The sequence below is a fragment of the Manis javanica genome, chromosome 10 (genome assembly GCF_040802235.1).
Source record: "Manis javanica isolate MJ-LG chromosome 10, MJ_LKY, whole genome shotgun sequence".
Taxonomy (NCBI): Eukaryota; Metazoa; Chordata; class Mammalia; order Pholidota; family Manidae; genus Manis; species Manis javanica.
The window spans coordinates 101206854-101227625 of NC_133165.1; the positions used below are offsets into that span (position 1 = coordinate 101206854).

General features: G+C 34.4%; 1 protein-coding gene across 2 annotated transcripts in view; it reads right to left on the reverse strand.

The window, feature by feature from the left end:
* Positions 1–4672: 4672 nt before the first annotated feature.
* The window catches only part of NUP37 (nucleoporin 37), a 46362-nt gene continuing 30262 nt past the window's right edge, over positions 4673–20772 (reverse strand). For both annotated transcript variants that reach the window (XM_017681326.3, XM_037007123.2), the window contains exons 6-10: positions 15864–15954; positions 7943–8124; positions 7408–7458; positions 5626–5719; positions 4673–4940 (exon numbers count right to left, since the gene is read on the reverse strand). In XM_017681326.3, coding sequence (XP_017536815.1) covers positions 4827–4940; positions 5626–5719; positions 7408–7458; positions 7943–8124; positions 15864–15954 — 532 coding nt within the window. In that variant the 3' untranslated portion in view covers positions 4673–4826. The remainder of the gene's footprint in view (positions 4941–5625; positions 5720–7407; positions 7459–7942; positions 8125–15863; positions 15955–20772) is intronic.

Sequence of the window (20772 nt, forward strand, 5' to 3'; positions counted from 1 at the left end):
GGCAGCCTGTTTTTACTTGGTCAACAATGAATCCTGCTATCGCCAATTGTCTTGCTAATGGGTTTCAGCCCCAGGCAAGTTCACTATGGTTTTTTGAGATGGAAAAAATGACAGTGGAATGTTCTTGGGGTGAAAGGGTTTATACCCAACTTTATTTCAATCACTAGAATCCCATCCGCTGAGGGCAAGTCTACATGCACCAAGCTGGTCTCTGCCTCTGGGCTTCTTTAACCCCACAGCTGTCTCAGTCTCTGTCCTTGGCGCTGCCACCACTCCAGTCTTGTTGCCCAGAGCACTGGGTGGAGCTGTTTATATAGAGTCAATAACGACGTATTGCCCACATGTGTGTAGTGAGCTAGCCGGCCAGGGCCAGGTGAGAATCCTGGCTTTAGGAACCTTCACTTTATCCACACAGGGATACTCTCACAGACATTCTCCTCGGTGTAGGCAATTTGGAGAGAAATGCATCACTAGGTGTTCACAATGTTGTTTGAGGTACTAGTGTCCAACACCTAGTAGAGTCAGCCCTGCAGAACATTTGGCCAAGTATTTAAAATTGCACAGTCTACTTCATGAAAACAAAAGATTGTATTTTGGAGGCTGGAAACCAAAGAGAGCTATTGTATAATAACTACAATAAATATATCTGAGTTATTTTATCTGCAATAAGTAAATACCTAGTTTTCATTAGTACTAGAGGAAGAACTAGGAATTAAACCAAGAAACATTAAATTAGGGAAATATGGTAGAAGGAAATTCTTTAAAAAATAACTTATATTGATCAGGTTTAAACTTAATGTCAACTAAAAAGTCATTTCTTACAGTTATAAATAAAAATGAACCAAAATGAATTTACTTATTTAGATAATCTCCAACTTTTTTATCACTGTGGTGTAATTTATCACTAGTTCCCTCTGGCTCACTTTAGAGGTTAGTTGTCTGGGGATTATTTCCTTTATACACTGTCTGAAAAATGGAGATTTCCTAAAACAGTATTAGAAAGCTCTTACTTGAGATGGCTGCAGAGATTAACCTTAATTTTGGCCAGTACCTAATCTTGCCTGGATTTGGCTTAGAGTACAACAGCTGTGTTTACAAGATCAGAGTTTTGTGTTTAACCACCATTAGAAGCAAAATACCAGCAGCATTATTTTTTTAATATAAAGGAAGGAAGCAGGCACTCACTTCAACACAACACTAAAACTGCAGTTGGCAGAAATACTTATTTCATACATCTTTAAATCTATTGGGTTACTCAAATTGTTTGCAAAGGTTGAGAAACCTGGTGGTCTCTCTCTTCACTTACCATTGTTTATATGGATTTTATAAGCTTTTTGTAACTATAAGTGTTTCAAGTTCCAAGGTAGAGTATTCTGTTAAAAACTAGCTGAGAAGGCAAATAACTAGATACAACAAAGATATAATTAGATAGAAATAAGATGATCCAAGAAATTTCCAGGCAGATGTAACCTGATCCTACATAAGGGTAACAATAGTTTTTACTGAGATAGTTCAAAGAACAGCTGGAAAGGTCAGAAAGTAGATTCAATGCTTTTGATTTCCCATGAAGTCTGTGTCCATGCATGCAAAAGAAATTGGTTAAGTATGGGTAATATCATCAAATGTGTATTTGTTTTTCCTTTTGGGAAACAATATCCTCAAAGCTGATACCCTAATTATTTTGTTGTGTTACTGTGCTTAGTTAACAAATAGTTGATATAAATAAAAGTCATGTTAATAACATAATTTATACCTATGTTTTAAAGGGCATATTTCTTTAAATAGATAATTAGAAACGAATGTTAAGCTGTTCTGAAATTCTTTTCCAATGCCTGTTAAAATAAATGTTTTTGAATCATCAGGTGTTAAAGAAACAGACTGTTCTCTCCTGTCCATTACTGAGCACACCAACTGTGTTGATAAAGATATACTGGAACAGAGTGCTGCTTCTGAGGACTTGACCAAGCTCTCATGAGGAATGTGTGGAAATGGACCATCATAATGGTCATTTTACTTGGATATTTGACTTGGGCTCAAAACTAAGGCTATTACTGCTATGGTATAAAGTTGGGTTGAGTTAAACTTTTTAAGCTACAGAAAATCATGGAGAATAATCTGGAACACTTTTTCTCTCCTCAGAAATTAGTCTTGGGCACAATACTGTCTCATAACTTCCTAATCAGCATTTCTGGGATAATGTCAGATTTTTGACAATTACAAAAAAACAGGCACAAATGTGCAAACCAGATTTCAATTTCTTCTCCACTGACATGAGATTTAAAACAGCAACAGGAACATTTCTAGGTCACTGTCAATATGTAGTCACAAATTACTAAAGAAACAAATTGGAGTGCATGGGTGTGTGATTTTGTGTTTTGGCATGGGAGAGACATTGAAATATTCACAATGTACAAGCCAAATCATAAAAATAAAGTGGGACTTATGATTCCATCATTTTGAAAGAGTAGGATTTAGTTCTGACATCTTGCAGATTTGTGATATCCTAACTTTTGTTTCAACAGTACTAAATAAAACAAGTTTTAGAACATAAATACAACTGGTTTTTTCTTTCCACAACGTTTGTTAAGTGAAGCAATCCTGAGGAAAACTTATTTTCAACATAAAACCCTCTTAGACATATTTATAAACATTAGCAGAAAAACTAAAGGTAACTGGGACACACACAGAATTAGAAATGATGTTAATAATTAATTCCCTATTAAACATTTCCTCCTTTGTTAGTCTAATTTAAACACCATTTACTAAGAACAAAATTTACTGAGGAAAAAGAGAGTCATTACACCATTTAAAGTAATTGAAAACACTAAAGTTTAACAAAAAAGTGTAAGTTAGAAAAGGGTCACATAGCCCTATGTAAGATCCAAAGAAAGAAAAGGTTACAGTTCTCAGTGCTTACTCAGGATAAATGTTTACCACTCCTAAGACTAAGGTAAAGACATTTCTTGAGAATGTTTTATCTTATGGTCACCATTTAATTTACAAATGGAACCATCATTTTCTCTTTGAGGGTAACACTTCCTGCCTCTCGTTGGCATAACTGTATTTACATGACAACCATGAGTTATCTTTTCCCAGGACAGTTTTCCCTATCAGACAATAGTCCTACTGGGTAATTTCATCAAATTTTATATTTGGTTAAGTTCTTATTCCAGAGAACCCATTTCCTAGATCCCAAATACATAAGCTCAACACACTCACCTTGCCAATCTTCATCCATTAACACAACCCACTCAATGCCTAAGTCAACTTTTCTAAGTGTAAGACAATTTTCAATCTGCCATTTTGGCATTTATTCCTTATTTTGGGAATAAAATTCTTACAAATTCTTGGCCTATCCTGATGCTTTTAGGGTTCTCTGTCCCATCACAGAGACCATGAAAGTGAGCCATCTCAAAATTCCCCGTCCTTTGCCTTTTAAGGTTTGAAATCTGCTTATGAAGGGATAAAGGAAATTATTTCTATTATAGGTAATAATATATTATTGTATTAAATCATTGGCTTGGAAATTGCTATGTAATTTTTTATGTACTTTAAAGCATGAAACAGTTTATGCCAAACAAACATCTACAATGATTACCTGATATTTTAAAAAATTACTTGGAATATTTCTTTCTTAAAGCTAATTTTGATTCCATAAGAAACCTATTGTAAGACATCTTATGAGTAGAAAAGTTGAGTGAAAAATATATATTGACATTATTTGTTAAAAATAAATGTCCAATTCCTTAAAATAAGAACTATACATCTCGGAAATAAGAAATCCCTGAATTGTGTGGCAGACACATGACAGGTATTTTCATTCACCTTAACTTAATCCTCATAGTAGGTCCATGAGACAGTGATTTCTATCTCCATTTGATAAAAGGAAGTGCAGCTTCAGAGAGGGCATTGATGTGCAGGAATGCAGAGTGTCTGTAGGAATTTATTTAACTCAGTACCTCATACAGCACAGCCAATAATCTTATACTCTTCTGATTATATTATGATGCACCACAAAAACAGGATATCGCTGGCTTACATAATGTTGATTTCAATGATCTTTGAGAGGGTAGAGTTCTATTGCCACTTACTAGGAGCCATACAATAATACTTAAGTTTCTTGATAAGAGTGGTGAAGATTCATAAACGGCAGAGGCTGCTAAAGGTATTACATTGTAAATCATATTTCAAGGTAAACTATTTCATACACCAGATGTTCTAAGAATATTAAGATGTCCAGTCAAAAGGAATTCGCATATAGTAAACAAGGTTGAGTAACATAGCCACATTTTTAAGAAACTGAAAATCATTTTTATATTTAATTGAATAATAATCTTTTATATTTACTGAGGAAATTGTAAGACCCCTACACATATACATTGCTTAAAAAAAAAAAAGGGATATACCTACATATGTACATTCAACCACTTCCAAAGCTAACAATGAAAGGAGAGATTTTTCTTCCTTTTGTAAATGTTTGTGTCCTTGAGAATTAGAACAGCATATATTTAAAGCCACATAAGATAGGATACACTTTGGATAATTTTGTGATAAAATCAAAAGCATTATGTTTCCTAGTCATCTCTTTTCTAAAGCTGCCAAATCAATTACAATCTTCCTTAAAGAAAAAAAAAAAATATGTATATATACATTCACAGAACAGAGTAGGAAATTAAGTTTTCAAACCATCAACATTTTATTTAACAAAGGCAACAATCGGGACATTTCTAGAGCTTACAGTATATTTGATATAAAAATAAGGAATTCTCTAAAATATGTACTAAAAATACAAACTGTATGGATCTAAAGTACATAGAAAATTAATTTTACATTTCAGTCACCCAAAACAACAGCTTGTGGTCTCCTCCAACTACACAAAGTGGGAGAGTTCTATGCCAGGACAGGCCAGATCCAACGGTTACAGAGCCAGTGATGATGGGCTACAAAACATGTTAAGAATTACAGCAGTCCATTAAATCATCCAAGTTAACCAAGACTACCTTCAAAAATAAGAAATACATGGGGAGGGCTGTACAACACAGAGAAGACAAGTAGTGATTCTACAGCATCTTACTACACTGATGGACAGTGACTGTAATGGGGTATGTGGGTGGGACTTGGTGATGGGGGGAGTCTAGTAAACTTAATGTTCCTCATGTAATTGTAGATTAATGATACCAAAAAAAATAATAAAATAAGAAATGCATGATAAATTGCCTTTGTTTAATAATGAAAATAGAATTAAAAACCATGTCCCCTCATCGGTGAAATATACATTATTTGTTTACAGCTGGCTGGAATGAAAGATACTAATAATCTATGAATAACTGGCATAGCACAGACTAAGAAATTCTGCATTCTAAACCAACCCAGCAAACAAAATTATTATATACAAATGAAGGAGGAGATATAACAAAACAAACAAAATGCTTCTTACATGAATATTGGCAAAGTTTGTTACCACTCGTGATTTAAACATCAAAAGATGCTGTCTCTTTTCTATTTAAGCAGATAATAGTCATTCATAAATATCTTTTAGTTACACATTACAAATATTGGGACTATGAGCAGAAAAGTAGAAACCACATTTAAAAACACATATGCCACAAAACATCTCCACATTACCTGAGGGTGTCCTAAATGATGAATTTGAAACTGGCTTGCTTTTTTGCCAGGATAACCAATGGTTGCAAACAAGTCTTCATTAATTGTGGACCACCTAAGAAAAAACAAAGGATAAAAATAAGTACAGTACTCTACAGATAAGAAAACTATAAGGTTTTCTGAATAGGTTATTTCTTTTACACAAAAAACAGTATTTTATAACTTAAATTTGTTAATATTGCTTTACATTTAGATTGGGAATTCCAGGGAAGTTGGCTATAAATATTTCCTCATCCTGTGAATATTTATTAAGTGCTTATCATGTGCCACATTGTTAAGTCCCAAAGTTATACAAGATTAACAGTTCCCTTCTTATAACCAAAGGCTGACAGTGTGCTAGCAGATATAAATAAACTTGACATCAGACAGATACAGAATATTTCACAGTCCATTAAAAAACACATTTAATATTGTTACATGTTACAAAATTAGTGATAAACTCATGTGTTTAAACTTCTGGGATGATACAGACACCTAGAATATTTACATATTTAAGTATTTAAGTTTCAGGGCATTCTAGACATTGGCATATGCAAATCAATGCATCAACATGTGTTAATGGAGCTCCAGCAACATGCCCAGCACTATAATAAATACAATGGAGGAGATACAAGAAAAATGAAAGGATTCCTTGACAAAAGAGGTGGCTAGAGTGTAGTTCATATTTTTTTTGTGTGTGGCACACATTATTAATTGCTTTTCTAACAGCCATTCTGCCCTTGTGTCATGCTAACTGAACCCTAACTACATTCTGGCACAGTGTGTCCAACTCCAAGGGATGAGGCACAACTGGTTTCAGTCAATAACAATCCCCAATAAAAGGTGAGGGCTCCTTCTTCTCCTCTTACTTCGGACAATGTAGTATGAAGCTATGATGTCTGGTATTCTGACAGTCATCTTGTTACTGTGAAGTAAGGCCAAAGCCTTGCCATTAATATTAGCAGAACGAAAGGTATGAACTCCTGGTAACATTGATGACCTACTCAGGCTGCCTCCCGGAACTTTTTTTAGGTACCATTGTTCATTGATTTCAAAATGTGTATTTACTCCCACCTCTGAAATCAGGATGCATCTTAATCTGTGGCATTCTTACATTTAGTTGAACAATTTTTTTCTTTGTCATATGTAAAATAATGATGCCCAAGTTGTACAATTTTACTGGGGGCATTTTAGACTTGATGAAATACAGCATATAATAAATATTCTACTAGTTTTAGTTTGTTAGTAAATTTTCCTGTTATTTGAAGCTAAAAGTAACTTAATGACTATACTGTGTAATGGAATATTATGCATAAATTACTGAAAAAGAACAAGGTAGGTATGTTAATTTAAGTGGGGGAAAAAAAGATACAGCATGTTTTCATTTAAAGCACAATGAAGCCTGTATGCATAAACATTTTATATATTATCATCATAAAAATAAGGAAGCATATGCTCCCAATTGTTGAGAGGGTACTAGTGGAGTGCCAACATGTTTTGTGTTTTATAAAATTTTTCAAAGGAAATACTGGAAAATAAGTCACTTCTTCGGCCAGGTCAAAAGACAAAAGCAAAAATTTAATTAGAAGAGCAAAATAAGTGCTTATAAAACAGTTATAAAACAATCAGAAAAACAAAACAAAACAATAAAAAACAACAGTGCAAAGGAGAGGTTGGGAAAGTATTTTATGTGGAGGCACAGCATGAACTAAGTAACCAAATACAAAAAATCAAATTATAACTTCAACTAAAATGGTACATCACCTAAATAAGCAGGCTCGATCCATGTGGACAGGTCTCTTTTCTTGAGGGTAACTAAAAGATAATATTTTGCACTTTGTTGAGTTATGTGCTGGTCTCAAGTAGAGGAACTTAAATTAAGGTTTAAAAGATATTTTCTGTTTAAAGGACACAATGTTCAATGTACTTAAACTTGACAAAATTCCAAACAAGCACTGGATTAAAATAGATGAAGTAAAGATACAGACATGATTTAGAACTCTTATAGAACACCATCATTCAAAAGGGTCAGTGCTTTTCTTCTTTCTTTTAAACATAAATGAACAGTACTTAGATCAAAGATTTCCTCCTCTGCATTGTTCCTGCTGGGTTACTCTCAAAGTAATGCAAAGCATGGGTACCTATCTCTGTTACGTAAAAACCCAACTCTGGTCCTTCTATAAGAAAGACTTGTTTCTGCCTACAGGGAGGCCCATGTATACAAGAATGGCTCAATGGACCATTTAGCAATAGTGACTGATTTTTTGGTAAGCAACAGATAAATATACCAAGTAAGTACCTGGATCGAGTAATATCCCAAATTAACCAATTATTGCCCGCAACAGCTCCAATTCTGAAGGTGTTTTTTAAGCACCAGTGTGCTGACATTAATGGCATCTGTTCTGATTCTAGAGATAAAATAGCCTGTTGGGCCAAAAGATCATAAAACCGGATTGTTCCATTCTTCTCTGCAACCATCAGCTGTTAGGACAGAAAAATTAAGAAAATTCAGTCACCTAATTCACCAGCCAAATCTGAGAAGTAGGCAGAGATTTCAAGAAAAGTGTAAACATTTGCATATACTACAAATGGGAGATCTAATTCAAAGGAGATAGGAGAAGCCTATGTAAAATTCTATGAAACATGAAAAAAAAATCTTTACAGAAAATTGGTGAAGAAAAGACTCAAAGTTTGGTACAATTTTAAATGATGATGTACAGTCACCAGGAAGAAGAAATCACCCTAAAGATTAAGTCTGGGAAAAGTTACTTAAGTTATGTTGTCTAGAAAGTTATTTTGCCTAAGTGTGTATCTATCAACAGACATATATTTATGTATTACACATCCTGAAGCAATGTAAGTTGGTTTTCAGAATGGAAGGCAGCATTACATAGTTAAAGAGCCTGAGGAGCAAGGCTGCCATCTCCACTTAAAAGCTGGATGACTTCTTCCAGAAGATGATCATCAAAAAACTTCAACAAAGATCCTGGCGCTGTTGCAGTTGTAGCTGCATTCATCCCACAGGTTCCTGGACTTGCCATTGGAATGAAGAAGGAGATATCTAAGCTGGCCTGTGCATACAGTAAAACAACAAATTTGACTGGATCTATACTGTTGGAACTCAGCCAAGAATTAGGAGAAGTGCAAGTTGCATTGCTCCAAAATCGTGCGATTATAGACTATCTACTGTTAAAAGAAGATATGGGATGTGAACAGTTCCCAGGAATGTGTTGTTTTAATTTGTCTGATTTTTCTCAAACTATTCAAATTCAGTTAGACAATATCCATCATATCATTGATAAGTTTTCACAAATGCCTAGGGTATCTACCTGGTTTTCTTGGTTTCACTGGATATGGATGGTAATTGTAGGTCTGCTTTTGTTATGTAGCTGTATTCCTATTATGTTAATGTGTGTATGCAATTTAATTAGTAGTTTGTTAAAACCTATACATGCTTATGTTACTCTACAAGAAGATATGTCAAAGAAATAATCAATCTTCCCATGTTTTCTTCCGTCTGTTACTTCTATAGCTTTTCTTCTTCCTTCCTAATTACAACCCTTTAGTAGAATTCGTGCCTCATATTGAAAATTACCGAGTATCATAATTCTTCCAAGTGGTAAAGATAACTCAAGACAAATGCTGGGCATAGAAGCCACAGGGCATAAATCTGCAAAGAAGTAAAAAGCTAACCTTTTCAAAGAATATTGCTTCTCTCTCACTTACCAACTTTACATTTCCCTGTATGGCCCCGGAAGATGACTGGTTAGCCAGAGACGGGTAAGATTCCTCAAGGGAGGAACAACCTAAGACAGGCACAGTCGCAGGGGGACCATCAGGTGAGAAATTGGGATCAACAGAGGTGAGGCTTAGAACCTCACCCCCCTGTTTTGAGAGAAATCTTCTGCATCCGTGGATGTTTTGTTGCCCTTATGTAGCTTGGATTAATACTTAGTCTATAGGCACATACCTGATCATCTATATTTGCCCTCTTACAGCACTAAACTATGTTTTCTACCTTTATCGTGCATCTACCTACCACTTCAGCATTTTAGTAAAAAAATAGAAAATAATAATAATAATAATAATGGAGAAATGTGGGATTCACATATAAATCAAGTATAAAAATCAAATGAATATTCATATTTGACTTGATTGTTTATAGTTTATAATGTGTGATCAAAACTGAAAGTTTCTGTGATGACTGCCCTTGTACTGTTCACCATGTAAGAACTTGTTCGTTATGCTTCAGAAGATTGGAGACTGTTGAGAATTAGGCTTGGGGTTGATTAATGACTGTGCATTGAGACCCCTATACAGAATTTTATTGTTGTTAACAACCATTTGATCAATAAATATGAGAGATGCCCTCTCAAAAAAAAAAAAAAAAAGCTGGATGACTTGGCCAGGTTGTAAGGCTTTGATTAGCAGTTTCCTAATTTCTAAAATGGATATGTGAGGATAAGAATAGCTATGGAGTTGTTGTGAGTAAATGAGTAATGTATGTAAAGCACCCAGTACAAATCCTTGACACAGAGTAGCCACTCAGTCAACAGAGAGTAATTACTATATTACTTCAATATTCCCTTTATTCTAAAATACTACTGATTTAAGATAGTCAACAAATTAATGTTTCCTGCTTCCTTTTTCCCTGCCTCCCTTGTCTAAGAAATACTTTATGAAATGTACAAAAGAATTATAGGGTAAATTCCAACTTTACAAAATATTAAAATGTGAAAAAATTTGTTTCTTAGACTCAATTATGGCATTAGGATACCCATTTGTGGGAGTTAAGATACAAGATTGCTGTGAATATATAAGTGCATGAGTAGCTGATGCGTGAACAAAATGGTTTGAAAAACTCTATTTTATGTAAAGTTCTTACTTTTAAAGGATGTTCTTTTGCTTCTTATTACATTAAGGAATAAACATTCCTGAAGGCGTGAAGTAGCACTGACGTGGAAAGAACATGAGAGTGTCAAAAATCCTGGGTTCTACTCTTAAACTGTTCAGTGATGTACAATTTGCTTTTTTCTTATCTGTAAAATGAGAGATAACTACATCACACTCAAAAAGTTACTGTATAGCTAAAATGGGACATTGTATACAAAAGTACTTTCCTAAACCCACAAAACCCCACAAAACTACTGCTGTTATTTCCGATAAGAGATGATCATGTCTGGCTCAGGACTCTTGGCAGTCATTCTATCATTCATATAAGAGAACTTGACAGAGCACTGACCATATATACACACACATACATACATACATATACACACAGAGTTGAGTCTTTTGTTATTCATGGTAGTTAAAATCTGTACTATTGTTGCATACACAGAATTAGTGAATATTGAACTGCTGATCCTAGAGGAAAATAAAGGGTTGGGTTTCTGACCTGTGAGTTTCTGATCATATTTTTGTCAACTGATGAATACATAATTTTGTTTTATGTGTGTTTCCGTTTAAAGATGCCTTATTTAATGTACACTGATTCATTAACATAAGATTCAGTCAACATTAGACAACACTTTAGCACTATCTATGCTTGAGGGCCATTTTACGTGGTGAAATCACTAACAAAAAGCACAAAAACAAAGCCCTGAACAGACCAAAAATAGGAGCTACAATGAGAAGGCAGAGGACTGCCTTACTTGGCCTTAACTGGTATTATGCACATTAGCCAATTCAAAATTTTGTTGCTCTCTGTTACATGAGTATTGATTTGGGGGTTACAAGTAAATTTTAGTAAGTAGGCAAATTTGCAATTCATGAATAATTGTAGACACATGCATATATGCAAAATACTCTGCTAAATTTAACAAAAGTTAAAGGTGAAAGACATGTTTTTGATCACAAGAAACTTCCTGTTTGGAAAAGAGATTTATGGAAAAAACTGACCACAATTCAAGAAAAAATATCCTGTGATGCAAAAAGAGGAATTATTTAGAATATGGGGAGTCTCTGGAATTATGGGATTCTTGATAGAAAAGATGGAATTTAAAACTACTCTGTAAGAATAAGTAGAGTATTCAAATACTACTACTATTAACAATAACATGAGGTCAGTGACAAATATAAAACAAAAACAAGTGCAACTCTGAGCTTTACATGTCCTGCCTTATTTAATACTCATGAACTACTGTACGAGGAAATTACTACCATTAATCCCACTTTTCAGAAGTGGAGACAAGATCAGAATGATTAAAGTAACTTATTGAAGGCCTCAGCACTAGCCTGTGGCACAGCCTGGATCTGAATTCAGGTCTGGAACCTATGTCTGTCTCTCACCACAGAATATGCGTGTTCCTTACTATAAGGCTAGATTCTGAAAACTGGTTGAGTGGTCTGCTATGCTGTTCACAGAGTTGAGGGTGAGGAAGGACTGGAAATGGGAGGATACCAAGAAAGACTTACCAAGACCTAGTAGAAATATTTGAGATTTTGAGTCTGACTGTAAAAATTTTGAGGATTTCAGATATAACTTACAAAATACAGAAGGGCTAAGTAAATCTGGCCCAAATCCTAAACTAGGAGGCGGAATAAAGCATAGTGGGTTAAGGGTGTAATCTCTTTAGCCAGACTGCCTAGCCGGGGACCAGCTCTGCTCTCAGGAGTGAAATCTTGAACAAATGACCTCTGTATACTTCAGGTCTTCATCAGTAAAAACAAGGTTAATAATAGCACCTATTTCATCGGACCACTGGGAGGATAATATGAGTTAATACATGTAAAGCACTTGGAACTGTTTCAGGTACAGAGTAGGCACTCAAAAAGCATTTGCTATTATTACAGGTTGAAGTTAGATTGAAAATTCAATTCTAGCAAAAACAAACAACAAGAAAGCTTTTTGTTTTGGTCACACTGTTTCTAAAACTCTGCTCAATTGTGACATTATATATTTTTTTGGTTGAAAGAACAGATAAAGTAAAAAAGTTAAATAAGTCTGGGAATAACTAAAAATGTTATAGGGGAATTTTTCCTCTAAGACTTCTCAGAACCATAAACATTAATATGCAGTGAATTTTCATGGGTGAAAAAAAGCAGCACAGAGCACTATAATACTTCAAACCATATTGAGATAAAGTCTGTGACTGACCTTCCAGTGCTTCAGTTTTCTTATCTACAAAAAGGGACAGAATAAAGCCACCAATCTCAGGGTGTTTTGTGAGAACTGCATGAGAGAACACAAGTAAAGTACAAGCACAGTGCTTGGCATTGAGAAGCACTCAACAAATGTTGATTTTACATCTTCTCTCATTTAGTGGCTCTCTAACCTCCTTTCTTTTAGGATCAGTAACTGAGATACACTCAGTCTCAATCTGCTGATCCCACGATATCCTGAACTCTTGGTTCCGTTCTCACTACCTGCTGAAATTCTAGCTCCAACTGTGGTCTACTGGATTTAAGGGCTTAGTTTCTGGAGACCTTTGACTTTTGTATCTTTTACTAATTATTAAGTACTAGTATTTGCTTTGTGCTTTCCAGATTACATGGCTCTTTTGTGTAGTTTATAAGTTTCATAAGAATTCTGTGAAATAGGTAATGACGGACTCATCTCTTTCTTCTCTGGCTGCCTTATTTTCATCAAGACCAAGCATGACAGAACAAAAATTCTGCGCTCAATCTGATGTGGCAGATCACTGAGAATCACTAGATTTTAGTAGCAGTAAGAGCATCAACAATGACAAGCAGCTAAAATTAACATATGTGCCAGGTTCTCTTTTAAGGATATTATAAGTGCACACTTATTTAATTTTCATGATTTTGTATTTTACAAGCATATATTTTACATTTTACATGAGGAAACGAAGGCAGTGATTGAGAGAACTTTTTTAACTTGCTGGAAATCACACAGATATTAAGAGGTGGAGCTGAGATTTGACTCCAGGCAGTTAACTCGGGAGTCCGCACTGTTAACAACTTACTTCCCTGTGTCACCTTTTAAGTTCTTGAGTTTCGTAGTGACATGATGAAACTTTTATTTCATGATTACTCTAACTAAACTAGGAAAGAAGAGGTAGAGTGGAGAGCCAAAGACTTCACAGACAGGCAAAAGCTTTCCAAGAGTTCATGTGAGAACAGAAAGGTGAAAAATGCCCCTAAATGACAGAGAGGAATGTATTCTAGTGAGTGAAGGAAAAATGAAAAGACCTGGAAAAGTTTGGGTATAGGGAAGGAAGACACTAAAAATGATTTGAGGATTTTTAAGCTATGTGATTTAGAGCAGGGATTTCTAAACATTCTGAAGCCATGAAACAAACAAAAGAAAAGGATATGGGGTGGGGTGGAATTTTAATATTTAGAAAACAGAAATTAACTTAAAGTATATAGAAGAAAGGGATCTGAAATAACCACAAATTAAGCATTAAGATGTAAGTTTTGGGATAGAGGTTGTAATAAACATTCTTGTTTCTTATCTAGCCTATTGTATTTATACATGGTGACAGCGACATTTTGTTAGAATCCCGGATTATGCTTCATTCAGTCCTACAGGGGAAAAATCTGGGCATAAAATAAAATTTAGGACCTGGATTCAAAAATTATACTTATGCAAGGAAACAATCCTTTATATGTAATATGAATTAATTATAAAAGTTCACTCATGTACATACAGAGAGTATAATTCTAATGAGATACAAAAGGTGTGAAACGAGTCTTCATGGAATCCCTAGGCTCAGAGAACACACTTATATATATATATATAGTCTGGGGCATCTCAGCTCAGGATTACCTCTTTTGAGAAAACTGTGAGATCTGATTAATCCTTCTTGATGCATCTTTCTACTTACTCAACTTTTTATTCTAACACTTAAAATCTGTGTTGCTGCATTTACATGTTCCTCTTCCTGATAAATTGGTGTGGAACTTAAGAGCAAGGACTTTATTCATTCTTTCACCCTTTCTTATGATAAAGGGTACTGTGCAGGTAAGAACAGCCCCCTGCAATAATTGACAAATACGTGGAGAAAGAAGAGATGGCAGAAAACAGAGAAAAAGAGAAGATGCACATGCATAGATGTCCCAAAGGACTAGACTAATGCTCAGGTAAGTGGGGTTTCTAGACAGAAGTGATCAATAGTGTAAAGAGCTGCCTTGAGATTAAGAATGCAAGAAAAGCCTATTAGATTTGTTAAAAATATCACCGATGACCTCTGAGAGTAGTGGAGACTGAATGAGATATAGTTAGACTGGTGGATAAGGAACGAAGAATAGAAGTTAAAAAGTACAGTTGATGGGGTCAAGCATTTATAAAAAAAAGGCATGAAATAAGAGGGGAAACAGAAGAATGTAATGGTTAAGAGCACGAACCATGGAGCAGGCTGCTTGGGTTCAAATGCCAATTCTTCCAGTTAGTAGCTGTGTGACCTTGAGCAAGACCTGACTGTAAAATGAGGATTATCACAGCACCTATCTCATAAGGTTGTCATAAGGATTAAATGAGCTAACATACATGAACTGCTGATAATGGGACAAGCAGATGTAAGTAGTGTGTTTGCTATGATTAATCAAGTTTACCTTTTCATGAAAGTATGAGGATAGAAAAGAGTCAATGAGATGAAGTATGGAGACAACAGAGGGTTATAAAAGCAGGGTGCCTAAGGAACTGGCATGAGCTTCAGACAGCTGAAAGATTAAGAAGATAAATGTGGTAATTTCTTAGATTCTAGAGAAAGATAAAATAGAATGATGCCTAAGACAAGATACCAGCAAATGAGAGAACTCTTATCAAATGGCTTCTATCTTCTCAAAGATATAAGAGTTAAGGCCAATTGATAATAACTTGTAGTGTATATTTAGAATTGTAGAAAGCTCTCTTCTGAATAAAAATTGAATACCACTGCCACTAGGTCAGATTTGTCTCCTGCCACTGGTGTTTTCTTTTGACATTACTATGGCTCACAAACATGGATTCAGCTTTTTTTAAATGAATACTGCTACTAGATAATCTGGGCATCAGTTTTCAGATTGTAATCTACCAATGGGCAGGAAAATGGTACTCTGAATAAATGCCATTTATGGATTGGATTGATGGTTGTCAAATAAAAACTTAGAGAACTTTTAAGATATAGATTTTTAGATTAACTCAAATATATTTGTGCTAATTAGAGTCTCTGAGGTAGAAAAATTCACTGTCTTTTTGTCCTCTATATGTGCATTTATTACACATGTATATATGTCTTTTCAGCTTGATAAAAGAAAGGAAAATTTTAAATAACAACCTTACAAGTTTCATCAGGATGCCAGCACACACTCATTCCAGGGGAATGAAGAATAAAATGAGCTGTCTGCATTCCTTCCAAGTTCCAAATCCTAATAAAAGAATAGGGGTATAATGTTAAATATTTTTGATACATCGTTACTAAAGGAATGAAATTTCCACAAATTTATTCAAACCTATTAACTAGAGATTATAGGTAGGCAGTTGTACTTAAAGTAGAGCTTTTAAAGAAAATTATATCATTACATTTATTTTTTAAAATGTGAAAGAAGCATGAAGACTTTAAGTTTTGTAATAGTCATGGAAAAGCAGTCACATTTTTCTAATTAATTTAGCATAGCAACACTGTAACACAGTAGCCAAATTAAATTATTCATATACTTTTAATTTTGTGGGCATAATCTTGAAGTTTCTAGATTACTAATCTAGTTGCTTTCCAACTTCAGTAGTCATTTCAGTTAACAATATTTTCTAGCAGGAGTGCGTAAGAGTCTCCCACCTGCCCATGCTCCCATTTTCAAAATAGCACATAAAAAAGTAAGAAGTGATGTAAATTTAGGGAGATAAAAATTGCTTTAGTTGCTTATTTTTTCTGCCTCTGGGCTTCCATGCCAAGAGTGATTTCCTATCTCCTACCTTTTCTGATTTGGCTCACTCCTTCTCGAAGTTGACCTTGATTGATAGCTACCAGATTAAAGGTAGGTTGAAGGAACAAGTACCTGGTTCCCTTCCCTCTCCTCAATACTCACAAATCCATTATAACAAGGACCATGCTACCCACTGACATGGCTTTCCATCTCAATTTCTTTCCCATCTCTAGAGTGATCAAGACTAAGAAATCTCAGCAATGGCACTCTGTAGTGAGAGGTGCTATCCCCCAGCCAGACAGCTAGTTTTCCAGCTCATTCTTCATACTCAGCCACTGTTATTTCTCACTGGTAGAGTGTGGTATAGAGATAGCATGGCAGGAGACAGAAGCTGGTGGGCAGCTGGCAAAGTGCCCACAGAATTCTGGTACTTAAGGGAATTGAACTAATTCATTAGAATGTCTTACACCTTTTCTTCTAGGTTTTAGAGTTCATAAAACAATTTCAACAAACTTAAGGAATATATCTTTAAAGTCTAGGTAAAATTTATTTCTATGGGGCTTGCATATATTTTACCACTCTTGAACAGCAGCTATTTGTTTTCCAAATTCAGAGAGTCCCATGGGAGAATGGTTTAAAGGCTCCATTCTTTTGATCTTATTCTATATGTACTTCATTTTTGTTTGCTGTTTTATAAATTGAATACACACCAAAATATTTTCATGATTTTCTCCTTTCAAATGAAGGAAACCAAAGAAGTAGAAAATACAGATAAAGACATTCTATAAAAACTGGCCAATTAATGAAGTCTATTCCTGTCCAGTGAACTAAATTTTAGTAATTTTTAAACAGTATTTATCCTGAACAGAAACAGATACTTAAAAAAAAAAAAACTGACTTAAAAATAAAGAAGGTGATCCAAATTACTTTACAGGACTAGGATAAATGATTTATGGTTTATAATTATATGCTTATTAAATAATTCTCAGTGGTTGCATAACCTAAGTACTAAGTATGCAAAATATAACAAATTGGGCTGAAATGAGTTATCAGAACTAAATTAGCTACAGATGGTACACTTGAAGTTGTTAAGTATTATTTCCCTTTTTGATAGATTCCATAATTAAGCTCTTCTCAAATACTTTTGTGTAGCTTGACTCATTTTTCTGTGTCTTTACTACATGGCTCATCTAGTTAATATTAGTTTCAGCAGATAGTCACATTTATTTTTCTGATAATTTTTTGCAGTATACCACACATAATTAAGGCACACAAATCTTATTTAAACATACAGCTCAAAGAAAGCAGGCTCAAAGATAACAGCACCAAAATTAAGAAACACAGTATTTCCAGAACTCTGTTAAGTCCCCTTGTGCTTCTGTTCAAGTCATATTCCTTGCCCTCTCAGAAAAGGTACCATCTTAATTTTTAACATCAAACCTTACTTTTGCCTGTTTTGAACATCACAATCATATGGCGTGTATTTTCTTGGTCTGGCATCTCTCACTCGTCAGATTTTGTGAGACTTACCAACACTGTTGCATGTTGTACTTGGCATTTGCACTGCTGTATACAGTATTCTATTAAGTACACTGCAATGTTATTTATCCATTCTACTGTTGACATACACTGAGTTTGTTTCTGATTTTGGTCATTACCAACAATGCTGCTATAAACCTTCCCGTACGTGTCTTTTAGTGAATATGGACACCCACACACTGACTCCCCCCTTACACACACACACACACCTGCTGGGTATATATGTGTAAGCATGAAATTGCTGGATCATAGCTTACAAACATGTTCAACTTTAGCAGGTATTGTCAAATAGTTTTCCAGATTGGTTGTACTTCCTTTTTCTTTTTTCCTCTCTTATTACTATTTTTTTAAATTACCAACTGAAAAGCCCTACTTCTCTGACAATTTTCCTGACAAAAGCAATCTTAAACAATCATTTGAATGCCAAAAGGTACAACTTTTCAGTTGGTCTTATTTTGTAACGCAGATTTCTTAAATCACCCCTTTTTTCTTTAATTTTCTGTTATTTTTGTATATCTATGTATGGACAAATTCACATCAGTTTTAAAATGTGAACACAATGTACAGTAAAAGCCTTCTTAACAGGCCTCCTTCTGACAGACTTTTCCTTTTTCCCTCTGTAGAACTGACAAGAACAATAAGGCTATTTTCTAACAGGCTCACTCGTGCATTTTTATTGTAGGATTACCAAGAGAAAATACGTTTTTTTTGCTCAGCAAACCATGTTTGTAAGTGGTGTAAACCCATGCTTATTAGTGTTAATTATTACCTAATGAATATATAAGCTGACAATGTGTTAAAGAGCTTTTTCAATGAAACTAAGCTGATGGCAACTAACTAAATTTCTAAATGAAAAAAAAAAGTTCTTAAATTAGGCACATGTGACAGCTACAAAAGATTAGAAAAAAAATTTAGATGTATCTGAGGAGTGCTTGGCAAGTGTTGCTTTCATTGTAGACATTGTAACTATGGGTGTGGTTCATGCAAAAAAGAGGTCCAATGCTAATCAATGGATTCATAATTTAAGAGGAAAGAAAAAAAGCCTCGACCTATTATCAGAAGTAAATTACAATCGCAAATTGGCATATTTTCACATATACATGTTGTATATTAAATAAGGTCAACATTCCTTTAAGATGATTTCCTGAGTTTACTGACTTGTTGGTTATCTAAGGAACTATGGGTTTAGACTATGATAAGAGCTTCCACTGTAATAAAAAATTTACAAATTTGGAAATTCATATTTTGATACTTCCAAATTAATTAGTAATAAATTTGTTTATAGATAAATAAAATTATCTAGAAGTTAATTATAAGCACAGAAGCATATTTTCAGGAAGGTGGTACATCACAAAGAGAAAAGTTGTAAGGGTTCATAGCCTTTTTAATATACATAATATATAATCAAATACATGGAAAGATAAGAGACCATTTATAAAAGTATAAAAATGTAACAATATCAAGTTAAAAGGACCTGACCAAAAATCAGGAGCTATATAATATATATGTCTATTTAAATGTTTGCAAGGGAAATTTCAAAGAAAAAGCTTTTATGGGAAAGTTAAACTGGTGACATGTTGAGAAGCCAGAAATACGGACTGAACCAAAGGGCATTGGAGTATAGATAGCATCATTCTTCAAGTAAAATAAAGTGACAGTTTCACTATAATTATAACAAATACCCTCATCTCTACCTACTCTAAGATTTAGCTGTAAAATGTACAGATGAAGAATTACCCAGATCTGAAATTATGAATTATACTTCCTTTACTTCTGTAGTTTATTGTTAAAATTATTGCCTTAATGCAGACTGAGTGCTTTTCAGCAGAACATTAAGTATCTCTACCCTATGGTATTTAAATGTAATTGCCCCACTTAATAAAAAAGACCATAAATTGGGTGTTGGCATATTGGGGATATCCTAGATAGTCTCAAGGGTCTTTTAAATTGACAATTAGAAGAGGGATATGTTCCCACTGAGAATTCAGAAGGAAATTTCCTGGGTAATATTCTGTTCTTTTTATTTGTTTGTTCTCCATTCTTAATTGGCAGCTCATTGTCTGTTAGGGAGTACACTGTAGAAGGAAACTTCTGCTACCAAATGTTTTGGACAACACAGACAAAAGAAAGAATGGATGACATTAAATGACACATCTGTATCCATTTGGCCCTCTCTAACTAGTAAAGCAAAAAACACAAACCATAATCTTTCTAAAAAACATGACTGGACCATATGAATCACGGTATTGGTTAAATAAGAAAGGAAGAACAAAAGTAATACCAAGATGCAGTCAGAAGGATGAGAAGGCACTTTATAATGTCTACAGCAAACAGTAGACAAGAAACATGTTTTTCACTGAGTTTGTGATAGCAAAATGAAGATTTCCCCTCCCATTTCCAAATAATCAATCACCAATTAACTCATCATGCTATGGAGGATTCAAAAAAGGTATAGGCATGGTATACTTTCTTAGTAACTGAACACACAGTTAGGAAGAAAAGTGAAACACATTACAATATGTTAGTGCTAAGATACCTGGTTTTAAGTGTAAAAGTTCAGAGGTAAGGAACCACAAAACTGAAAGCATAAATCTAGGGATTAGTTGGACAAATCTTGACAGTGGCTATGGTAGGTTAGAGTGGTGAATAATAGACTGTCAGCTTGTGGCTTCCACTATGTAGAACTTTGATATAGTTAGGCAACAGCTTTAATAGATAGACAACAAAATGGCATGATAATATAAAAATAAGAATTTTATAAAGGGGCTTTCAGTATAAGTCAGT